This window comes from Micromesistius poutassou (genome assembly GCF_964030765.1).
Source record: "Micromesistius poutassou genome assembly, chromosome: 20".
Lineage (NCBI taxonomy): Eukaryota > Metazoa > Chordata > Actinopteri > Gadiformes > Gadidae > Micromesistius > Micromesistius poutassou.
Window position 1 is genome coordinate 5,011,745 of NC_140290.1, and position 25,501 is coordinate 5,037,245.

The 25,501-nt window shown below is 46.0% G+C and overlaps 1 protein-coding gene across 2 annotated transcripts; it reads left to right on the plus strand.

Moving 5' to 3' along the window:
• Positions 1 to 930: 930 nt before the first annotated feature.
• Positions 931 to 24,129, plus strand: cgnb (cingulin b; the record flags this gene model as incomplete). Of its 2 annotated transcripts, none has more annotated exons than XM_084484900.1 (20): positions 931 to 1,010; positions 4,096 to 5,294; positions 5,392 to 5,492; positions 5,583 to 5,652; positions 8,322 to 8,437; positions 8,666 to 8,798; positions 9,720 to 9,932; positions 12,532 to 12,659; positions 13,588 to 13,702; positions 14,268 to 14,468; positions 14,664 to 14,762; positions 15,783 to 16,040; positions 16,361 to 16,531; positions 17,323 to 17,484; positions 18,054 to 18,143; positions 18,405 to 18,488; positions 18,871 to 18,989; positions 19,433 to 19,541; positions 19,861 to 20,024; positions 21,598 to 24,129. In XM_084484900.1, the coding sequence occupies 20 exons, from the start codon at positions 962 to 964 to the stop codon at positions 21,698 to 21,700; spliced, it is 3,684 nt and encodes a 1,227-aa protein (XP_084341026.1). In that variant the 3' UTR covers positions 21,701 to 24,129. The 2 variants fall into 2 exon arrangements, with proteins under 2 accessions (XP_084341026.1, XP_084341025.1); XM_084484899.1 differs by lacking the exon at positions 931 to 1,010 and adding an exon at positions 1,857 to 1,977.
• Positions 24,130 to 25,501: the final 1,372 nt, after the last annotated feature.

A 25,501-nucleotide genomic window follows, 5' to 3' on the forward strand; every position in this document is an offset into this window, starting at 1 on the left:
TGTATCAAAAAATTATCACATAGGTAAAAAAATAATGTGAAACTGAATGGTAAACTTAAAAGATTACAAATGACTAAAGAGTTCGATTATTTACAGTATTTAAAATCGGTATAGGGTAGGTAATTAAAACAAACGTGAATGCGAATATGGAAATCATCCATGACTTTTCCAATATGATGATGGTGACAGACTGGAAAAAAACTCAAAGTGGGCGTGGCTCGACCGTGCAGTCTACCAATGGGTTTGGTGCTGAGGCGGGACGAAACGTATCCGACATACAGGCAACAGGTTGCACTGTTTACACGGGGAAATGTTCTCGGATCTCCACTGAAGTAGGTACGTTTTTTTTCTTCTAAAACTACGAATAGCCTCCGCAATACGCACCATTACCCTCCAGTAGAGTGACGACAGACCCCGTGAATTGTATTGGCGTGTGTCTTAACCTTGCAGGTGTAGTATAAATATCTAGTTGGCTTAACCCAGCGGTTTGCATAGTGTATATTTGTGATTGTTGTTAAATCATTTACCCCATCGGTTGGGAGTTTGAGGGGTTATCTAGGCTTGGCGTGTACACCATTACCTGTAACCTTGAATGCCATCTCTGTATTTCGCGCAGTCTGCGTTTTCCACAACGAGCGTTTATTACGTCTGGATAAGCAATGGGTACACCTGTGGCTTAATCGCTGCATCGGCTGTGTCACCTCACTTTACTCCGCTCTCCATCGTCTCCATAATAAGGATACAGTGCGGAGAATGCCCCTTTGTCTCTCTGCTATCATGAACGGGGTGTACCATTCACACACACAGTGTGTTAGCCTGGCGCTTATAATTGGATCTGACAGTAGTAAAGAGGATATGAGTGGAGGCTGTAAATAGGACGCGGACACGTCTTCACGTTTCACAGGTGAATGGTGCGGCATCCCTGTCGGTCGTTTCTGCTGATCTGGGGTCGGATGGTTTCATGTACACAGGCTGGTTTCGAGGCACAGCGATACTGACTGACCGGCTAGGTGGGTGTGACGCAATTTATTCACCAGAGACACCGCTGCTCCATGTGGTCTTATTTTATTTTCTGACCAACACATTTCGTTAGCTTAAAGGCAGAATACACGTTTACTAACGCGTCTTTCCTGATGTTTTAGCCCATCAGCACCACGTAGGCCTGTTCATAATGCAATTTCGCATTAATCGTTATCCTATTGGCATGGTTACCTGTCTATCGATTTGACATCGTTAAAGCACAATCAGCCATTAATAGTTTCTGAATCGTGTTTATTCATAAGAAATGTTTTACAAAATATATATATCACAAAATGTGATATAGGCTATATCAAAATGTGCCCCCTGGGCAGGGTTTGGAGGCGACTTGGTTGCAATCAACCTGTTTATGTCCCAAACAACCTTCTACAAAACAGACACGAACAAACAAAAGCATTTAAAACAATGCTTAAGGACATGTCTTGAATCCAAACAGTTCATCTTGAGGGGTAGGCCTATATGTAGACCAGTCATGGTTGCATGTATTCCCCAAATGATCCAGACCAAGGCTCAGTCACTACAATTAATGATGAATTAAAAAATAAAACTATAAATAAATCTATTGACAATTTTTCTATGGTTTTATGATTTATCTATTCTGGTTAAATATATCAAATTGAGATCCAATACATTTTCTTTCAAGCGACCAATCATATTCAGCCATATAATCACACCCCCCAGCTAATATACTCACCTAAACACAACCCACCTTCACAGGAAACCTGTCAAGTGTGACATTCCCCCTGAAAATGATTACGTTTGAAAACCCCAACAATGCTAGCGATTGTTAACAATAACTAACGAGAGGGGACAAGATAATGAAGAGAAATAAGGGTGAGGACAGAGCGAACGGGAAGCGCAACAATAGCGACAGTCTTGTTTGGTGGCATTCCTGTCTTCCTCCCTCCACAAGGCCCGTCCTTGTGTCAAGAGGGCTAGGTGAGCTAATAATCACGGGGGAAACACAAGCCACCGCCGCTACCGTTTCAGTAGGTTAGTGTACAGCTGCTCTAGCGCCGGCAGCTTGTGTTTGCTCAGGTAATACTTTAACCTAAGCGATGCACTTTCAGCCACCTGAGCTGCATTTCCCCCCATTGGAATTCCCCCTGTGTTGATGTTGGGGATCGTTCCACCTGGTTCGCACTGCTGACTAAAGTGAGCCGTAAGGCTGGTGTGTCAAGGGGTTTGATATGACCCCTTGTCTGGTGTAAAGAGGTGTAAGGCTTCTCTTTACTTTTGGATGGAGGATCCTGATTGAGTGACATTTTGTTTTAAATCAATTGTTTATGAGCAAGCTTTCGACACGCTGAACTTCCATCCTCCTCAGCACAGCCCTATACACCTCAACCCATGTGTTACGTAAATAGGACTCACCGTCCCACTCCTCTGGTTGTACAGCTTTGCCCTCATGTGTTCCTCTTCATAAATGCATTCATAACCACGCAGTAGCCTGGATGGCATTGAAGGAAGAATGCCAGACATTCCAGGCTGAATGATTATAAGTGAGTGGGCAACATTGATGATTTTAATTGTGTGTCACATGCCGAGGTCCTCAACACTGTAACCAGAATTTGGAGCTAGTTAGTGTTTAATGCACCTGCGCTCAGCACCTCCTGACAAACACACAGTGAGTTCCCATAGGGTTGTGGTGCGGTTTAGCCTTGTATTGAAAGTGGGGCTGAGATTAGGAATTAAAGCAAACATGGACTTCCTGCAAGGGTTTCTGTTGATTGTTAACTATATAACAAAAACATATGGCCTATTTGACTCATTACTAGTTGGTTCCCATTTTAATTTGTCATTATGTTTTTGTTTTTATTTCGTTCTTTTTGTCTGTGCTGTCCTACACTTATTTCCTTTGGGATATAGCGTAAACGCGATCGCAGGCATTCACTGTTCCACGCAGACAAAGCATCAGTAGGGATGTGTGTGCGTGTGCACCCGTTGCTCTGTGTGTGCATACTTGCTCAGCTCAAAGTAAACACTGTCCTCCCCAGTTAGCCTCTTCTGATGTCTGGAGACCGGCGGGGACATTTTGTGGCAGGCAAGGATAGGGGTGTGGGGGTGTGGGGGCAGTGGGTGGCCAGGCTGGGGGCATTCCTCACATAGCCCCTAGTGTTTAATGCTCCACGGGTCCTGGACAAAAGCAGGAGTATCCACCTTTGCACGGTTCTGTGTGCTCCTTTTCAAAGCAGGACTCGCTCATAACAACTCGGGAAGCTCTCGGCTGATGCTGTCCGGACCAGGCCTCCAGTGCCCTGCGGATTGTGATAACGTAAAAGGCTTATTTGGAACACAGAAAACCCACGGATCCAGTTGTTTTCGTGTTTTTCAAGGAAGTAAACAGTCATCTTGGATGGGGCCCCCTATGTCAGAGAAAGGTTGTTGTTAGTGCTAACAACAGTTTGATCCGTGTCCTGATCTGCCACGAGCAACCTTTCCCTACACTATCCGTAAATGATCTCTGAAATCCCAACAGGGAAAACAAAACAAAAAATTTTGTCACATTGCAGCGAGATGCCTATATGCACTCCCTTTGTTTCTAGAGACATCACAATTTTTGATTCTTTTTTTATTCCCTCTCTTGCACTTTCACACACACACACACACACACACACACACACACACACACACACACACACACACACACACACACACCTAGTAGGACCCAACCGCACAAAGAAAAACCTTAGCGTCTCAGTGGCTTATCTGCTATGGCATGAATACCTATTGTGAGAGAAAAAATCGGGGTTTAAATAGTACCAACAGTAACCCATACTCTTTAGTGAGTTATTTTGGATCTAACCTGACCTGCTGCGTGTCATACTAAAGCAGTTGCGATTGTTTGTTTTCAAGGTATCTTCTGTCGTTGTTCATTTAGTCCTTTTGATATTGATGTTTCCTTACACAGCCCAGATAAAAACTAAAAACTGGGCTCAGAGAAGTCTCACTTCACTCCTCTTTGCATGTGTTGTTGCACACTGTTCTCCTAACCCGCTTTATTGGAGTCAGTTGATTTCAATTTGTGACCCTTATGGCCCTGCTCTTTCTATGCAGGTCGGCCGTGGAGAAACCAAAGGGAAGTGAACATGAGCGCGCTCTCCACAGACAAGAAGCCGCTGGTGGACTACGGCGTCCAGATCCGCTTCATCAACGACCTGCACGACACGGGCGGCGGGATCCCCGAGAAGAGCCGCGCCGCCGCCGCCGCCGCCACGCCCGCTTCCAACAAGTACGGGGTGGCGGTGCGCGTCCAGGGGATCTCCGGGCAGCCGTACCTGGTCCTCAAGGACGGCGAGAAGGGGGACTCGTACGGCGTTCAGCTGAAGGCGCAGGCCATGCCTCAGAGTCCGAGTCCGAGCCCCATCCCTGGGCCAGGCTCCAGGTACAACTCCCTGGGCAGGGACTCCAAACCGCCCGGGTTCCCGAAGCCGTACTCCCCCGTTGGAAACACGCGGAGCTCCTCTGTTTCCCCGGCAGAGGACGTAGAGGGGGAGATCTTTGGGAGTCCCCTGAAGAGACCACCCGGGGACGGACAAGCAGTGGGCCAGGTGGGGGACGGCGAGAGAGGAGCCGCTCCGAAGGCAGACCCCCTCCTACCCAAACCGCTGGCCGACGGCGGAGCGGGGAAAAAACCCGAGTGGGATAGTGGGGACGAGTTTAACGAGGCCGGGCTGAAACCCGTGAATCGGAACGGGGTGGGGAGGAGGTCGGGCAAGCAGAACGGCTTCACTGCAGCCGGATCGCTGGGGCGCCACAGCGGGAAGACAATCATGCAGAACTTCCCCGTGGAGTCTTTCCCAGAAGGCCTTCCTCCCCCTCCCTCTGCGTCCCCTTCGGCGCCGGCTGAGGAGGAGCGGGCTCCGGCCATAGACACCGAGTCGCTGGCCCCCATCAACAAGCTGATCAGCAAGTTCAACAGCAGTGGGCCCGGGAGCGCCGCCCAGACCCGGGGCCGACCGGGGGCGCGGCAGCGGCTGAGGTTCGACGAACGCAAACGATCGAGGAGCCTGGACGCTCGGAAAGAGGCGGAGGCAGCCCTTCCGCTTCCGGCCTCGCCCACTTTCACCGCCGTCAACCCCTACGCCAGCTCCCCCGCGCCTCGAGCAATCCCCTCAAAAACGTCGGCGTCCCCCGCCTCGGCGAGCGTTGGGCCGGGAACGAGCGCCGGCGCCGTCACCGCCAGGCCAAGCTTCAAGTCGTCGCGGAGCTCGGTTGCCAAGGACACCACTCATCCAGCCATACCAAAAAAGCCTGTAGGTATTAAAATAGTAGTGCAGCACTTTGAACTAATTCCCCTTCTGCTGGTGCTAATTGGGCTGCAGAGACTCATAACATGTCCTCTCTTCAAAGGAAACGCCGGCTCCATTAAGGCACCAGAGTAGAAGCTTAGACGTGTCCAGTGATGAGGACGAACAGGCCAAGCAAGCCATATACAACATCCTCAAAGACGGGTGAGATGAGGACACTTGGTAGATGACAAATATGGTGTTTTTACTTTTTTCGTTTTTCCCAAACTTTTTTTCTTTACTTCTGCTTCTCAGGTCAAGTGCGAGTGACGCGTCCATCAAAAGAAAGGTCAACCTCATCTATGCAAAGACCAACCCTTTGAAGGTATCAAACTAGAAACATATATAATCAATATACTATGCAAGTATATATAAAAGTAAGTCAGGTCTCCAGGATATAGGTCATGAGGAAAAGAGAATGACGTAGTGCATATTTAATCTGGCCTGTAATAGTATCCCAGCACTGGAGGGAAACTGTGAGGAAAGAAATACTTTCAAGCAACAAAACCAGCAGCACTTCATTTATGTTCTGTGACTATATTTATGCTCTGCCAAGAAAAGGAATCTTCAGTGACATTTTTTGTGACCAAATGCTTTATATCTTTGGTTGTCACTGCTCAAGGAAGTCAGGTCTCATAAGCACATGAAACGCCATTCCAAGGATTCTCTTCGGGAATGCAAAAAATCCGCCACCCAAGTGAAACAAGGGCGCTGATTACCGCAATCAGTCGCTTGTTCTCCTCTGACGCCACATCCAATAAAAACGCTCCTCCCCCTTAAAAAGCAACAGAAGAAGGCACAAACGTAATCAGTCGCTCCCTCGCCCTGATGGTAAATCTGCCTACATTTCCATACCCAAGGGATTTCTCACCCTCCCATAATGCAAGGCGTCTACAGTGCCCTCGCATTAAGCGCCGGGAGTGTTTATGAGTCCTTATTGCGTCGCCTCTCGTGAGAGCCTTAATGACCGACTCGTGTCTCGTTCTCCGCGCTTTGTCTCTTGGCAACGCATGCACCTTGAGGGGAGGGGCGCTGATGACACTCGTGCCCGGCGTGTTAAAAGCCCAGTCATTGATATTCATCCATAATTGAGCGGAGGTTGAAACCTGGTAGCAGCTGCTGGGGCTAGCCGCCTGTCCGGGATGAGTTTCAGGGAGCAGGGGTCCGGGCTTGAGCGGCCGCCATATGTTTCCCCCGGGTTGCCACGGTTTCCTTTTGTTAGCGGTGTGTATTCGGTGGCTTTTAAGTGGTGTGTGTGTGTGAAGAGGGGGGTGACCTTGGCCACAGCCGTAGCCCAGTGGTGGCTCCCCTCACAAACAAAAGCAGTCCATTAAAGTTTTAACAGTGAAAACATCAACATGCGTATTGGTTATCCAGAATTTGCCTAATAATTTGCATGAATGAATAACAACACAATAAGGGATTTGTGAAAGAAGTTATAATAGACTTCTAGTGAAACGACTAGGTAGCTGTCTGAAGATATGTATCTGAAGAATCTAATATTACCAATTGCATCTTTATTTGTTACCACCACACTACTATACACTTTAGTTGGTGTGAAGTCCAGGGTCTTAGTGATGGGATAATGATATAACATGTCAACACATCCTAGATAGCAAGGAGTTAAAAGGATATATTCAGAGTTAGCTACTGCTAGCGCTGTGTGACACAGAGGAGTCAGATGGTCTCAGACTATGCTGATTTAGAAGACTTTGAATGTAAGAGGTGGTTAAACTGGGGAAATTCTCTGCAAGTCTGCTACTTCCGGATAAAATTGATGTCCAAAGTGGTAGTTTTAAATTGGTTTTAGACTCTGCTCAAGCGAGTTCAGACCTTGGTTTGACAACGCCTAATGTCTAATTCTTAAATCCTTTACAGTATTTGAAGCTTGTTGAAAAAGTTCTCCTACAACCAGGGTTTACTTATCCAAAAAAAAATTTGCACTTGTTAGGTTTGTGATCTTGTCGAGGTGTGTCTATTTTGACATCACCCTCAGACAAATTGGATAGGCCTTCTCAGTTTAAATCATGGCAACGTTTTCATGGCATCTTTTCTTTTTTAACAACTGCTCGAGACCTTGAAAACAAAGCTGAGGCAATTTACACCAAGGGCTCGATCCAGGGCTCCGTGTCATTGGATGGCATTAGAGAAAAAGCTGCTGCTCATTATCTCTTCGCTGGAGTGCGTAGTACATGAAACGGGCTCCACAATGGGGAGTTATCAGCCAGCTGTTATAGTGAGGGCCAATCAAACAGAAGATATGTGTGCAAGCCTCTTCTCCCCATCTACTGCTGATAAGAAATGAAATGGAAAGCGTGAACCCTCCTCCCCTTAGGCCCTCTGTGTCTGTGTCTCTGTGTCTCTGTTTGTCTCTCTGTCTCTCTGTCCGTCTCTCTGTCCCTCGCTCACTCGCTCTCTCTCTCTCACTTGCTCACTCTCGCTCGCTCTCTCTTTCTCTCCCAAGAAGTGTGTAGGAGGGGCTGTACAGCTCTTCTCCTTATGTTACTTCCCTTGTGTTCTTCTATGCAGGGAACGTATAGGGAGGCTAAGTATTAAAAGCATAGTGGGGGCACCAGCCCGGCAGCTCAGTTGTACAGTAAACCCGTCTATAAAGAGTTGTTGACGGCAGAGCATGCTGACAGGGCCCATAAAGAACTTTTTTGTCACTTTCAGAAACTTTTGGAGACGTAGGAGTAGCTTTTGGCGTATAAGAACAAAGTTGGGTTATATATACAGTGATATATATATAATCCTTAAGATTCAGAAGCTCCGTCTGCTGTGGTTGACGGCGTAGTTTGTGGCAGATTCTTCCCGATGTAACTTTCTTCTGCGCTCTCCCTCTCGGTCCCACTTTGTGTGTGTGTGTGTGTGTGTGTGTGTGTGTGTGTGCGTGTGTGTGTGTGCATGTGTGCATGTGCACGCACGTGTCTGCTTGTTTGTTTGTGTGTGTGTGTGTGTGTGTGTGTGTGTGTGTGTGTGTGTGTGTGTTTCTAGTTACGAGGATCAATGGGAAATCCAAACCAGGACCGTGACGAGCATCTGAACGATGCCAAGGAGCTCCGGGAGCAGCTCAGCCGACACAAGGCGGAGCTGAGGGAAGCCCATGACGAGTGAGCAGATATACATCTTTCATACATCTGTGCGCTTGCATGCTCGTCTGTATGTGTGCGTGCGTGCCTGACGTAGATTAAGCCAAATCTATAAATCCCGCGCCGTCCACGGATCACTCGCATACCCCCCCCCCACCACAATCAAGTAACTGCACTCATCCACTCGATAACGGGGCGCGGCCCTGACATGTGCTGATGCTGGCGTGCGATGTGTCTCCCGCCGTGCAGACTAGCAGAGGGGCGGATGGCCAGGGAGGCTTCAGAATCCACCCTGCGTCAGCAGGAAGACCAACTGGCTGAGCTGCAGGAAGAGCTGAGGAGGATTTCAGAAGGCTCCCCTTACAGCGACTCACTGCAGACGGTAATGACGGGCGCGCGCAAACGCAAACACATGTGCACACGCACACAGTAGATGCAGATGTATGCATGCACACGCAGGCACGTACATAAAGACACATGCATGCACTTATGCAAAAATCTGCGCAATGCATCTTGACAGACTGACCCAAGAAAGGACTGACATTGCTTTGTTAACGGGCACACACACCACACACCACACACACACACACACACACACACACACACATACACACATACACACATACATACATACATACATACATACATACATACAATTCAATGCAACCCCAGTATTCAAACAGAAACCTCAGTTGAAACCATACACACAAATCGTTTCTACATTATGTCCAACATAATTTCCATAGTCACACACTCCTGACGTAAATGTATCTCCAACACCTCTGCAATCATTTCACACAAAACTAAGTGTGCTCGTGTCACTAATTGGGAGGGGACCGTTTTTAATTAAACAAAGCTGCCTTAGGTTAGATTGAAGAATTGTAAATAGGGAGTATGAAAAACACACTCTCTTTCTCTGCTCCCTCCCTCCTACGTTTACTCCTACTCCATTGTTGCATTCACGTATCTATGATTGACAGGTAAGATGGAGCGCCAGAATAAATCAAGGAAGAGACGGCCTGTTTGGTCAGAAACACACCAGGCGGTGGTCGAGAATCTAGTTTGGAAAAGCAGGAGCAGATATTCTCACAGCGCATTTCGCACACTAATAGCTGACGGATTGGCTGTGGCATTTCTAACAAAGAGCACTCACATGATAACTCTTCAACCTTCAACCCCGCCGCGCCTTTTCATAAGGTAAAAAGTACCCCCTAAAATCTCTCCCTCTCTCTCTCATCCCTCTCCCGCCCTCTCTCCCGCCCTCTCTCCCGCCCTCTCTCCCGCCCTCTCTCGCTCTCCCCAGGACGTGGCGACGCTGCAGGCCGAGCTGGCGGAGGCGGCCATGCTGCGGCAGCGCCAGGAGGAGACGCTGCACCAGCGGGAGCGGGAGCTGACGGCCCTGAAGGGGGCGCTGAAGGAGGAGGTGGAGGCCCACGACGAGGAGGTGGAGGCCCTGCGGGAGCAGTACGGCCAGGACATGGAGGTCCTGAGGAGAACCATGGAGGAGGTCTCGCAGGTAGGAGAGAGCACAGACTGGCTAGGAGGCTAGGCTAGGGGCGGGGGGGGGGGGTCAACTCCCATGTCTCATAAAAGGTACTGGGCTTTGTCCCCAGTGTACACAGCCAGACCTGTAAGCATCCAAGGGCAAGAGGCCCTAATCCCCCTTAACTGCTCCCCCTTAAGTCTGTGTTTATCCCCCTACTTTCTCCTCAATGACATGTTTACAAAGTCTGTGTTTATCGCCCCTACTTGCGTCTCAATGACATGTATACAAAGTCACTGTTTATCCCCCGACTAGCTCCATAATTACATTTATACAGATTTACTGTTTATACCCGTACTTGCTCCACAATGACATGTATACAGAGTGACTGTTTATCCTCTACCTGCTCTTTTAATGGTATCTGAATTCAACAGAAGTTGCATGAGAGCATCTATTAAAATGAGTGAAGTGTAAGTCCTAGTAAAAGGAGACTCTGTAGTAGTAAACCAATGTAGGAGGAACAGAGGCTCACAGCTTCTGTTGCTGCAGTGTCAACAAGCTCAGGAGACGACACCAGATGAGACGGAATATGTTGTCTCTGGTCGTGTCTTTGTTCAGTCCTGGGCCATCCCAGATAAAACAACAATACCGCATATCAAATTCAAGATGACAACGTGTACGACTGGAATATCGGCCCATCACCAAAGGTGCTAAAAGTTTCTTCTTCATGAGCTATTCTATTTGTTTATGTCCCGCCTACAAGACACTGATTAGCTCAGTGAAGATGCACACTGAGCTTAGTATCACCCTGGCAACCTACCCCAGAACCTGAATCGTAGAACATAAAGACATGGGCGTTGACTATCCCTATTCCTCCATATACACCACATTCAGTTATTCAGTTATTCACTCAGTCTCATTTTGTGAAGACTAGAATACGTACATTTCGTAAAATAGACTAAGAACACTATAACATACGGTATTGTTTAACTCTCTTAACCATCCACACAGCGACCTGGTTATACTTGAAAGTCAAGTTGCAAACTCAACAGATGGAACGAGTCAGAGGAGGAGGCTGGAGTTAACTATGGTTATTTTTATGGTCTTGTCTGCATCTTTTTTAAGTCCTGCCCAAATGCCTCTCACTTCTTCACGGTTGCGTAGTCCTATGTCGTGTCAAAAAAAAAATGCCAACCTGAAATGTGTGCAAGAGTGACTCTGAGGCCGAAACTGCAGTGTTTAAACACTGATAGCCCGTAGAATATTCACATATGCAAAGACGGGATTAAGATGTACAGGAGAATACTCAGGATGGAAACCGGTTGCTATGTGGAGATATTCTGGTGGCGGTAGCTGGTGTGCAACAGGGTTTTTTAATAAAGTGTCGCAGGTGCCACAGGTAGTCTATTTTTGGATTGCATAGCTCGAGGATAGGAGGCAGCCGTATCAGAATATACAATACAGATTCAAAGAAAGGAGTACTATTTTGATATTTATTTTGTGTCTGTGGTAGTAAAAACAAATTCTCACAGCCTCCCCTCCCCTTTTTTGATTGAGTCATAATGTTTCATTCCATTGTGTATTCACTTTCGGCTTTTCAGAAATGTGCACGTCATCCTTTATTGATGAAGATGTGTATCTGGTTGTGGTGCAGACTGAGGCTGTGTGAACAGTGCCCTGTGAGCACCTTGTGGTTGACAAAGTAAAAGCTCCCCTGCTGGTTCTGTTGCTCCTCCACGGGGGCAAGCCAATCTCACTAATTAATGAGTTGCTGGTGCTGATTCACATGACCCAGGTTGTTGACTCCAAACAGGGCTACATGTTTTTGAACCTGGAAGTTCCACCTCTCACTCAGTCTGGTTCCCACCTGAAAACTAAAACCTGTAAAATGAGCGCCACAACCCAGCATGACCTGCGTAAAGTGCCCCTATGGCTAAAAGGGAATAGAGAGCCCTAGCTTGGACACTATATTACAACCAGAACCTTAGAAGCTTCATCTTTACCCATAAGTCCTCTTGTGTTAGCGCTGAGTGTATGTGACGTTAAACAGTCGGCTCAGCATCACATACATTAAAATCATCCGTGATTGATGTTAGATATGCGTGGGGCCTGCTGCTGTTGCTACTGCAGCAGCAGCAGCATACTGTAGGCTAGGGGTCTCAGACCCGCTACTGTGGAAGTGGGGAGTTCTGAATATACATATTTAATATATATAGAACACTTGGATCCAAAGCGACTTCCAGGTGAGGTTGAGGACAATCCAAGAGAAAAATGATTGATATTAGAGCAAGTACAAGTGCTGCACGGGCAGATTTAGGAAAAACACAACAGGACCACGTATCTGGGAATCAGCTGGTAGCTGGTAGGACTCCACTGGTGTCAGCATTATATAATTATAATAATGATTTAGCTTAATATTATAATATTAAATTATATTCAACCCAAAATTGTTAGTCCTTCTATTAGGTTATTCATTTTCTCTACTCAACCCAGTGAGGAAAGGCTACGAGTACTGTTGTTCACTGAAGCGTATTCATTTTACCCACTTAATGTACTTAATGTAATGTTAATGTAACATTACCTCAATTCTAAACCACTCGTCCCCCTCATAATGTGTCTGTGCGCGCGTCAGTCCCAGGAAGACATCGAGGAGGAGAGGCAGCGGGTGAACGCGTCCATGGTGTCGCTGGGGGACGAGCTGGACAGCTGCAGGGACCAGGGGAACGCGTGGAAGACCCAGCTGGAGGCCACCCAGCAAGAGTGAGTCCCCCGCTGGCTGTGAGCGACACTACGTCGAGCATTCTGCCGCTGTGTCAAGGCGTTAGCCCAGCAGCGATGCTAGGACGGTATGTGAAACGTGCCTACATGTTTCACATGCTTTTTGAGGGCATCCCAAATATTGGGATTTTGAAGGCTGAAAGAATACAAACAATAGTTGAGCTCATCTGGTAGCCTTCAAATCTGTCAACATGAAATCGGTCTCTACCTTATGATATGATACATTTTTGTTTCAGCATAATTTAGTTAAGTGGGTTCTTGCTGTTGTAATATCTTGACTTAACCTTTGACCCTCAGGACTCAAAGGAAGGACAACGGTCAAATGTGAGAGAGAATACAATATGTGTGGTTTGAGTTGAGTTTAGTTGTGATGTGACGAAAAACCCTTTGGCTTATCGAAATACAATCACTTTCAATTAATCGTGTGTGTGTGTGTGTGTGTGTGTGTGTGTGTGTGTGTGTGTGTGTGTGTGTGTGTGTGTGTGTGTGTGTGTGTGTGTGTGTGTGTGTGTGTGTGTGTGTGTGTGTGTGTGTTAAATGATTCTGATCAATTGTTTATGGATTTTGTTCATCGATTTTGTTGAATCGATTTTACTTTACTTTTTGGTTGTTTATTTTCCTCTCAATCAACGTGCTATTGATTCAATAACACCAAATTGACTGATCGTTCTGAATTTGATATAAACAAATAAAAAATCCAACGGTGATGTAGCAATAACAACACTACCAATCAATTGTGCTGCAAATTCTACTCATCCAAAATCCCCCCCCCCCCAAAATAGTGAAATCATGACGTTTGAAACCAGTGTTTCCAGAGTGTCTCGCCTTGTGAGTGTGTTTGTGGGCGCAGGGCTATCTCTTGTGGCTATATCTCCTTCATCTCACAACACGCCTTCCCTCCACACCTCAGGCTGCAGCGGTGTGGCCTGGGGAGAGAGGAGCTCCAGGTGGAGTTGAGGGAGCTTCAGGACTCTGTGTCCTCCCTGAAGAAGCAGACGCCCGGTGTGGATGATGAGCATTTTGAGGTAAGAATCCCTGGCGCGCGTCGTGCCCTTGCGCAGAGATTATGGGTTGTCAGGTTGGCTTGAATGCGAGGGGCTTATCTCCTCCCCTCAGTTGTATGGCTTCCCTTTCATGTTTTTCAAAATTTGCCAATGGTATTTTTTATTTTTTTTGGTAACGCTCGTTTTCATTGCAGCCGGTCATACATATTCATCGGCTATTTATATTGTAATTTCACGTCTCTATTCGTCCATGTATTAGTGCAGCTCTGATTTTCCCTGTCTGAAGATTAGTCCATCCTCTCTCTCTCTCTCTCTCTCTCTCTCTTTCTCTCTTTCTCTTCTGTATCACTGTCTCTCTTTCTCACTGTGTCTGTAAAATTGCCTGGTTTACACACACACACACACACACACACACACACACACACACACACACACACACACACACACACACACACACACACACACACACACACACACACACACACACACACGCGCACGCACATGGCCCATATAACAAGCTTTGTTGTGTGCTTAAGCATAGTCCCGTCCTCCCACACTTTATTCATCTTTGATTACCTACCCAAAGGCCGCTCAGCGTTGCCGTGACGACCTGAAGCGGGCTCGTGCGGAGTTGGACAAACAAAAGGCAGAGTTTGAGCAAAAGTGCGCGGAGCTCCGAGCCCTGAGGACGGCTGGCGAGGAGACGGAGGCCGGGCTGAGGTCTGAGATTAGCAGGCTGAGGGACCAATCACAGAGCGACAAGGCTGAACTGGAGAAGGCAAAAGAGGTATGGCACTGTGTGCACAAAGAACACCACCTGATCTAGGAGATCGGTCACTATTTGATTGTTTTTTTCGTCCTCTTCAACCCATGTGATTTTTGATGGAAGGGCGGTTGTCGCCTTACATTACATTGCACTGGTTTTGATTGACTCTCATCGATCTCATCCCTCCTGCCTTTTCTCCCACCCTGATTCTGTCAGTCGCTAGCGGGGTCTTCAGCGAGACCCGCGCTGGAACAGGAGTCGGTCCAGGAGCTCCAGGAAACCAACGCCAGACTCCGAGAGCGGCTGTCTCGCATGGTACCACCCGTAAACACTGTGTTTCTGTGTCTCTGTGTGTGTACTGTATGCAAAACACAAAGAAAGGCCGTCCTACGTACATCAAACATTCACCAGTCCATTGACTCCAACCTTGAGGCAAGGCAGCGCACCATATTCATGTTCGGATATGCGCTGTGAGTTAAAGGCAAACACACAGACTGAATGTATGTGAAAAGGAAATGTATTTCACGGAGAGGATGTACAGTATTTGAATGCGTTGTGTAGGCGGCCTCACGTGGACAATCCTATTGGTTTCAGTGGATTAGGAGAGACTGTTGCTGTGCTGTCTTTTTGCTCAGGGGAGCAAAAAGAGAGTCTAAATATGTAAATAAATATCTCTGCTCCCTCCCTCCCTTCCTTTTGCCACCATTGAGTCGTGTTGCATATCCCGCCCCTGTGATTGACAGCCAAGATGGAACCAGAACCAACCAGGGAAATATTCCATGATGGCTCAGAGATGACACGGGAGTGGTCTAAAATCCAAACTGGCTGTTTACAGAAGCAGGCTCAGTCAAATCAAAACAGATATTTTCACAGCACATTTTAATCACTAATAATGCTGTTATTATATAAGTGCATATATATTATATAAACACTTATGATGGCTATGCCATTTTTAACAAATGACACTCTAATGATAGCTCCTGAATCTTACCTTCAGCACCTTTGGTGTCATTGAAAAACTTCAATGCTCTTATTAGTCTGACAAAAAACTCAATGCTTTACGAGATGATTAACGTCATGAAAATGTTGTCATCAGAATATGACTGCATCACCAAGTCCAACCGGAACCCAGTATGCTGTGTCTCTTATTTTCATGATTCAAACCCATGTCAGTATTCTCAGTGTAGGTGAAAGCCATCCGTTTGGCCCCATTTTGCTTCCGCTACTTCTGCATCGCAGAGGGCAGCGAAAACTCCCTCATCACCGAGGTTGATGCTGTTGAATCTAGTTCAGCGACTGAACCTCCAGCGTCTCTCTCTCTCCCCGGCCCCGCAGACCAGGCGCTCGTCCGCCCTGCCCCTGAGCCCCGGGGCGGAGGAGGCCGTGGAGGTCCTGGAGGACGAGAACCGCGCCCTGAAGACCCAGCTGGAGGAGGCCAGGCGGGGCGTGGCCCGGCTGGGCAAGGAGAAGGAGGAGCTGGGCCGGCGTCTGGACGAGCGGGACCAGGAGAGGGAGGCGCTGCGGCGGGGGAAGAACGAGCTGGAGGAGCAGAAGAGGCTGCTGGACCGCGCCCTGGACAAGATCAACAAGGAGGTGTGTGTGTGTGTCTCTCTCTCTCTCTCTTTGGGGGCTGCAGGAGATTGAGGGATTCTGTAAGCTTTAGATTTTTGATGACACATTTTTGAAGAAAAATAGAATTGTCCGAAAGGTCTCGTCAATGCTGGATATACGAACGGACCGCCTAATGCTTCTCAGTCTAGACTGAACTACTAGTGTGGTGCAATGCGCAGGCGTTGACTGGGACATCTATATTATCTTATATTCTATTATATTATATTATATTTCTCCCTCGCCCACTCTTTACCTCCCGCTCCTCCTCCTCTCTCGACCGTGCTCCGCCGCCGGCGCTCCAGATGGAGTCGATGATGGGCGACTCCCGGCAGTCTGTGATGGGCCTGCAGACCCAGCTGGAGGAGTACCGGGACCGCTCCAGGAAGGAGCTGCTGGAGGCCCAGCGCAACAGCAAAGACCGGCTGGCAGAGCTGCAGAGGAGCCAGACCGGCCTCAAGGCTCATCAGGATGAGGTGAGGGCGGAGTGGGGGGGGGGGGGGGGGGGGTCATGATGCAGTGATGATGATAATGGTAATGGTGATGATGCGAATGGTGATGAGGATAGTGAGGATGATGGTAATGATAATCGTGATGAGGAGCAGGAGGATGAGGATAATGTGATGGGGGTGATGATGATGTTGATAATGAGAAGGGCGCTGACAATAAGGATGATGATGTTCGGTAGGAAGGGGTAGTAATACAGTTATCTGGGACTCAAATGCTTATATGCTATTTAAAACAAATTAAAACCCTAATGTCTTGTTATCAAGGTTAAGATAAGATAAAATGGTACTTTTCAAATTTGGCAGAAAATAAAACTTGGTCTTAAAACGAAACCTAGACTTTGGCGACATCAGCAGTTTGCATGCGATTGCCTTCCACTGTGAAGAATGGTGCTAATCATAGCCAGCTTGTCCTTGCAGTTGCAAAAGCACATATATTTATTTTAGTCTTTTACAGATAATTTAAACCCATCTGGGCCATTTGGACATTGCCAGCAAAGATATCTATCCCTCAAACAAAGACACACACACACACACACACACACACACACACACACACACACACACACACACACACACACACACACACACACACACACACACACACACACACACACACACACACACACACACACACACATATATATATAGAGACACACACACACACTTCATAGCAGAACTTCACTTCAATAAATCCCAAATATAAACTGCAAATTGGGGAAACGTTATTTATGCAGCGTTTTGTTCTTGCTGTGGCGTAGATCTCCCGCCTGAAGAAGGACCTGCTGGCGGCCGGCGAGGAGCGGGACGGGGCCCAGCTGGAGAGGGACCTGCTCACCGGCCGCCTCAAACACATGGAGGAGGAGCTGGAGGCGGAGAGGAGCACCTACACAGACCGCTCCCGGGAGATCCGCAGCCTGGAGGTCAGTCAGACACACACACACACACACACACACACACACACACACACACACACACACACACACACACACGCACACACGCACACACGCACACGCAAATGGGGTTAGGGCAGCATGGGGTATATGCGGGACATGATGGGTGGCTGGCACCTCGCAGCTGTGTTCCGGGTCTCTGGTGTCCAGAAAGGTCGGAGTTCAACATCAGAAATACCCGGAGTACCCCTTATCTTATCCGAGTTAGTTAGCTAAGCTCCCTCTGTCAATGTTAGCATTTCATTGTTTTCCATGGGCTGCCCTTCTGTCAACAAACAGCAACAACCTTTGTTATCGTGGTCTCCCTTTCTCACGCTCACTCACTGTGCTCTTTGCTAACTACTTTGCTTTGTGTCTTTTAAAGTTGAGGGAGAACATAAGTAGACATCTCTGAACCGTTCATATACAGTAAGTGTGTGTGTGTGTGTGTGTGTGTGTGTGTGTGTGTGTGTGTGTGTGTGTGTGTGTGTGTGTGTGTGTGTGTGTGTGTGTGTGTGTGTGTGTGTGTGTGTGTGTGTGTGTGTGTGTGTGTGTTTCAGGATAAACTGAAGTCACTGGGGATTGAGCTGGACGAAGAGAAGGGCAATGTGGAGCTTCTCAATGACCGAATCGCCCGTAGCAGAGAACAGGTACACAGACACACACACTCACACACACACTCACACGTAGTTACACACACACACACACACACACACACACACACCCATGGTCACGTGGAGAGGCATGCAAAGCAAGCAGGAAGTAGGGCTACCGTGTCACGAGTCAAACAATAGCACTATGACCTATTTTTACAGCCCCTGTACTCCGGTTTCAGTTGATACCATGACATCCCTCCCCTCTCTCCCCTCTCTTCCCTCTCTCCCCTACCCTCTCCTCCCTCTCCCCATCAGGTGGAACAGCTCCGCTCTGAGCTGATGCAGGAGCGCTCGGCCCGACACGACCTGGAGATGGACAAGAGCTCCATGGAGAGACAGGTGCGGCTCCCGCTGACATCTTTGTTTACAAACCGCACGTAGACCCTTGCACTGGACATTTTAGACTGCTTTTCTTAAACGCGTTGGTTGCCTGGTATTATTTCCATGGCGCATCACATGTCTGAACTCACCGCCACCTTGGACCAAGCAAAGGGAGTTCTGAGGAGAATTTATTTTTATTCAAATGAAATTCAAAATATTTGAATTGAGCTGAATATTAAAAGTACACCATGCATTGCTCACACAAGCAGGGAACCAGTCTTTGATTAATGGCAGTCAAGTTGTATTTGACTGTAACCCAACCAACCAATCAATACCACAGGGGCTCGTCCGGCCCGTGGTCATACTGATGTTCTACCTACCGGGTTTCTTCTCCCTCCAGCTGAAGGAGTTGAAGTCCCGTGTGGCGGACATGGAGACCCCGTCGCGGCCCTCTGCTGGCATCACTGTGCTGGAGAAGAAGGTCCAGGAGCTGGAGGAGACGCTGCTCAGTGAAGAGAGGTAGGGTATCACACTCCCAGAGGAACTGGGTCCCGGGTTCAACCCCCAACGCCTGGACAAATATCTTTTCACCTCAAATACACAACAGAAAACATGCATTTAAATCAATTGCAATCTAAAAAAAAGATTAGGCGAGATTAGGCAAGATATGTAAAGAATGCCAAAATACGGGTGGCAGTATAGTACATTGTTTACGATATTAGACTCCCAGCATTTAGGTACTGGGTACGATCCCCATTGTCCACAGTTTAACTCCCTTGAGCAAGTATCTTAATCATATGTCACTGTGACTCACTTTGGAAATTATTGTGTGCTAAATGACTAAATAGTAAATACTCAAAAAGGCTCTACAGCTGGCCTGTTACGATCGGTAGCATTGGTTCTTGTGGAGCATGGGGTTGTGTACGTGGCCGTGCTCATGTGTGGTGTGCGGATGTGTGCAGGGAGAAGGTCACCATCATGGCCTCCCAGAGACGGATGGAGAGGAGGCTGAAGGATCTGAACGCCACTCTGGACCAGGAGAGGAACCAGTCCGCGGAGCAGAAAGATCAGGTAAAACAAACCGTCATGGAAAGCTAAATCTATATTCTTCATATACGTTTACCTTTTTTAGGCAGATGAGTAGTGTATAAAAGGCCCGTTCTCTCTGGTCGGATTCAGCCGAAATAGAAAAGACAGACGTGCAGAACTTGATCTCCAGCCCCGGCTGCAATCCACACATACATGCCGGCCAGACGGTTGACCTCCTGACACACTGTGCTCCTAACCTTAAGACTCTCACTTATTCTGGAACTTTCTCTTGTTGCCCTCTGACCTCTCTCTCTCTCTCTCTCTCCCTCTCCCCCTCCCTCGCTCCCTCCCCCCGGGGCAGCTGTCCCTGCGCGTGAAGGCGTTGAAGCGGCAGGTGGATGAGAGCGAGTGCGAGGTGGAGCGTCTGGAGGGCGTGAGGAGGAAGGGCCTGCGGGAGCTGGAGGAGCAGCAGGAGCAGAGGGAGGCCCTGCAGGCCAAGGTGACGGCGCTGGAGGCGGAGCTCAAGTAAGACCAAAGAAACCACACCTTGGTTCAGCCCTAATGGTGCTATCCATTTGAATGGTACGCTGGTACGTCCTAGTCGTAAGGTGTCCATCGCCTAGTTTTCTTTTCATGGAGGAACGCGCCCCTTTTTGGTCTGTCCCACTCGCTGTTCTGAAAGTAGTTCAGCGAGGCTCAACAGCAAAAATGGCTGCGCTCGTAAAGAGATTTATTTTCCTTGTATTTGTATCACGTTGGTCATTTTAATGTCGATTTTAAATACTTTTACACGCTTGATTACATTGCTACCTTATTACGGTCACCAATTTATGCATTGCACGGCCTTGGTGTGCGTGCAATACAATGTAAAGTTGTGTTGTTTGTTTTCGAGCTGGTTTGCTAAAGAGGCTAATGTAGCTAACAATAACAATGACCAGCCAATGAGAAACAGGAAATCTATAAGTGCTGCAAGCCAGGAAATTAGGTCACGTTCTCGCTAGAGCAGGTCGAACGTACCGGCGTACCATACAAACGGATAGCACCATAAGCCATGAGGGGCAGCTATGGAGGATAGTTAGGCATGACATGAGGGGGGGGGGGGGGGGCGGGGGGAGTCCTGAGATAGAGGTAACTATAGAATTCCTTGGTAGGATTTCACAAAATGAACACACAGTAATATAAAATGCGATATTTTAATGAAAACCAATTATCTGTTTTTTTTCTGCAAGCAATATAGTTCCTCAAGACCACAAAATAGTTGCCAAGCAAGGCATGCCAGCGTACTCGCTCGGTGAGATCGGTGGCCCATTTATAAAAAGATATGAAGCCAGAACCCTTTGTTCTTGCCAGAATCAAGGGCAAGGACAAGTGATTTTATAGAGAACTGTAAGGCTTCTGTAGGTAAGATGCAGGAGTTATAAAGAGACAGCCAAGAAGAAGAAGAAATAGAAGAGCAAGATTTTGCTCTCCCCCTCCCCAACATTTCTCAGCTATTGAGAACGATTGTATTTTACACATCCATGATTGATTCCCCCAACCAGTCAGGGAAGAGGGTCCCTTATTTGTCAGAATTATGGAATTCCCTAAATCGGCCCATACGCAGGCTTAGTCAACTCTAAACAAATCTTGTCATAGAGAATTTCCCTCACAAATAGTGGATGGATGGCTATGGCATTTCTAACTAAATAAACTCACGCTATAGCTCTTCAAATCTTACCTGCAGCATCTTTAGATATAGATATTAGATATTGAATGTTTGATATCACACTCACAGCATGACACCGTTTCAGAGCACCTTGCACACATCTACATATATTGGATCGCTTGTTCTAAATAGTGAGTTGACTATGTGCTCAATTCAACTGAGCTAAGTTGAGCTGTATGATCCATTCATATTTAATGTAAAGATCAATACATGTAATTTCCACCAGATGGTGCCCTGCACTAACTTCAATCCCTAGCTGGGTTATCTACCTGTATGTGTAACTGTGGACCTTATAGTAACCTCCTTTATTTTCATGAAATGCAAACAAAAACCTCAAGCAATAACTAGAAGAATTGGGTCTAAACTACCGTATCTTTCTTTTGGTCCGTGAAGGCGCAAGGTTCAACATTCACGGACTTTGGCTCTGAGCTCGGTGAACCTCAGCTCGGAAGACGAAGACATCCTCGCGGAGAGCCACCTGCAGAACAACAACTGATGGAGGGAGGGCGGGAGGGAGGGGAAAAAGAAGGTATAATTGGATATAGGAGTATTTATTTCTTTTTTAAAAGAAAGAAGATGAAGTGGGTTGGAGGGAAGGTAAAATATAGTTATATTTAGATTTGTAATACAAATCGAAATGCACATATAATACATATTATATTTTTTAGTCCCAAAAGACTCCTATTAAATAGTAGATTGTTAAAGAGGCACCTCAGGGCTCAAGGAGTATTATTATATGACGGAAGTTGGATCAAGTGAAGGACGCTGAGAAATACAACACTGCAACAACAAGACAGCGAACTACAAGCAAAGGCATGCTACAACCGTAAAAAGGCTGTAATGATGTATTCTTGGCACCGCACACTGATGTTTTAACACTGTTTATTTTCAGCTTAAAGCTATCAGCTATCAGCGATGTTAAATGAATACATATTCTTCTCACCAGTTGTAGCGGTTCAATGTAATGAATACATGTTTTTCTAAGCGATTGTTGAAGAACAGACGTATGGTGTACATTTGGAAGTACAGGGTTTTGTGTGCATTGCTTCAAATCAACATGAATGCATTTTTACTCTGTATAGCCATGGTACTCTAAACTATTGTAGCAATCTGCATGCTTTATTTTGTATTTTTACCTGACGACAGAAATCATTCAGAATATTCCTAAACTAGTTCCTGCATGAGTTGGAAACTTGTACTGGTCATGAATCAAAATACCCAAGTACATTTGTGTTTAGTTTGCTGTAAGCAACACCGGTGTTAGCCTCTGCATGATAGGTTGTGTACATTGTTGTAGCCAGGTGAAGGAACACAATTGTATTGGTTTTCAATGTATATCAGGAGTTTAGGTCTAAGCTTGTTTTGTACACCTGACTGAGAGATGATGATGGATGATGGTGATGATGCATTTTTAACTGAGCCTTTCTTTTTTACACTTTTACTGTTCAAACCCTGTATTGAAGACAATCAGAGGCGCGTCGCCCCAGATTTTATGTAGCCGTATTTTAGAATAAGTTTTTCAGAAGCTTTTTTATAAACGGACGGAAATGAGTGAGGTGAGCTAAGTTTTCTGTTTATATTACTAGCCTGTGTGCATGTTTTCACTCAGAAGCCTTAAACATGATTATGAGTTAATTGTAGATGTTGTTTTGAGCTTTATGCCTTTGATGTTCAGTGTTGTCTGTTTTGGTGTTGTCTTTGTGTTGTTGCTTTTGAAAGGATTTTATTGTTTGAGTCAGTTGTGTGAATGCCCAGTTTTGAAGTGGAAGTCCTGTTTGAAGTGCGGTAACTTTAGGCTACACTTGTTTTGTTGTTTTTGTCTTTTGTTTGATGTTGTTGCATATGCCTTCTGTGTGTTATTAGACTATCGTTGAATGCATTTCTCATGAGATTATTACCTTTAAATATGTCACTTTAAAATGTATTTTTACTGCATCTCAAAATTAGTATACATCAATATTCACAATGTGCTGTTGACAATTGGTGAAATGTGGTTCAATGCTTGGTACGATTTTTCAAAAGCTGTTATACCAGATTTATATATTTCAAATAAATTTTGGACAGTGTAAATATGACAATTATTTTTACTTTATTTTCCAAATACAAGAAAATAGAAGTTGCTGTGTATTTTACATTCAATAACCTGTGTACACTTCTGTAATTTGATTTGACATCAGTGATAGTTAAAATGTCCTCAACGGCAGTACTAGTTTGACTTTTTTTGTATTTTTACTTTTCTTCTAATCTACCCACTAGATTCTCACAAAAAAAAACATAAAATGCAAGTTAATCAATCATTTTTTGCATACAAACTTTCGCATACAAATTAATCAATCATTTTTCGCATACAAATCGGCCTTTTCAATTAATAGTAATCATGTTTTTTATAAGATGTGTGTATTGTGTATTATCTGGGATCCACGCATATTAATTGCAGAGCAGATAGGACTGTGCTTGTATTGCCATGCACATAGCATTCTCAATCACTGCACCCCTGGCTCTCTGTACGTTGAATGCTTTTAAAGGGAAAATGGAAACAAACAGTTTCAATAATATTCTGTTTACAAATTCTAATCACAAATTGTAATTGTAACCAAACCTTCGAATGAAGTTGTAATAAGATTGTTCTTATCTGCCTGGTTGAAGTCATGTGTGGTCATCACCTCGTGATGGACACCTGGTGAGTCCTGGGCGTGACCAGTGACATCACATCTATCTGTTCCAATCTCTGTCTCACCCTCTCTCTCTCTCCCCCCTCCCTGGGAGTGACTTTGGATCAGAGGCATGCCCCAACTCTAGAGACACAGTTGGGGCATGAAGATTTTGTGAAGATTGCTTACTCGTCAAACATTCAATGTGTCAAAAAAGCAGATTGAAAGCTTTGAGGGAATCGTGCTTGTTAAAAACACATATTAAAACCTCTTTAGTCACACATTTGATCTGTCAAAAAAGTAGATTGAAAGCTTGGAGAGAATCGTGCTTATTAAAAACACATACTAAAACCACTAAGGTTGTTTTTTTCATTTTCAAAATAATAATTCAAAATAATAATAATCATTGAACGTTGATGTACATATCATGGAGTGCCCTATTTCTGCTGCAGGAAAGCCCACATGGCTACAGACACTTTTAGAGATGTCAGAATGCTCTGTTATCGCCTCCTTGCCTTGAGTTGCATGGCTGAGTGTCTCCAGAGGACAAGAGCCGTGTGTGACCTTAGCCCTGGCCGAGTGTACTGCCAGGGCACCTTAATCTCTGAGTTTAGTGTAATTGCTGCAGACATCAGGCTATTATCATGTCACCTACCACAGTCATCCATAGGTGTTGCTTCTGCTTTCTACGAAGCTGGAGTTCAGTGTATAAGCTTTCCTCATACTGTGAGGGCATGCTGATCATTATGTAGGAAACACATTTAGGCCTACTGCCAATTGCATACAAGTGTAATTACATTGATGTATTTACCATCAATCAGGGTTGAACAAGATGTTGTCATTTTAGCCTTACTGTTCAGTGTTTGGGTAGTTTAAGGTTACAATGTGCTGAAGAAGATTAACCGTGTGCGTGAGAACATCTATAGCAATCTATGAGAACAGGCATAAGCAGGTTGTGAGTTGTGAAAGCAGTACTGCCGGGGGTTAAGCCTACTGTCAATATTTATCAGCAGCACAAATACCATTGTGGGATGTTTTACGGCACTTACATACCACGCTGGCCTACTATTATTGTTTTTATGATGTGTCTTCCAGATGGATTGAAAACACCCAGAGGGCCATAGATCAGTTGACAGGCTAATAATGACGACTTAGCCAGGCTGAGTTTTGTAATATATAATAAAAAGCGTGTTTACTTTTGGGCTGGGTTACAGTGGACTTTTTTCCAATGTGATGACCATTTCATCTTTGGGTTACATTCCTACCAAAGTGGTTTATAATATGCGATTTGCAAAAAAGTCAACACTGTGTGAAGCCCATTGTGAGTTAGTCACACATAATTCCATGCCTTGACGTTTAAATATAGGAGGTAGGCCTTTTGTTTTGTGTCTGGGAAATGAATGGGCTCAGCTAGGCAGGGTTTGCTTCCTGCTCTTTGTGCAATGTGTGTGGTGGAAGAAAACCCACACAAACTGTTCTTCCGATTCTAGATGATCCCTTATCTGTTTATTTATCTTATGTCCACAGGAAATATTTCATGAGTTTATTAAATCAGGGTTTTTTTTTTTGGTTTTTTTTACCAGTATTTTCACACCGTATGGCCATCTCCCGCCATATCTGCCAAAAGGGAGAAAGGGGAAAGAGTT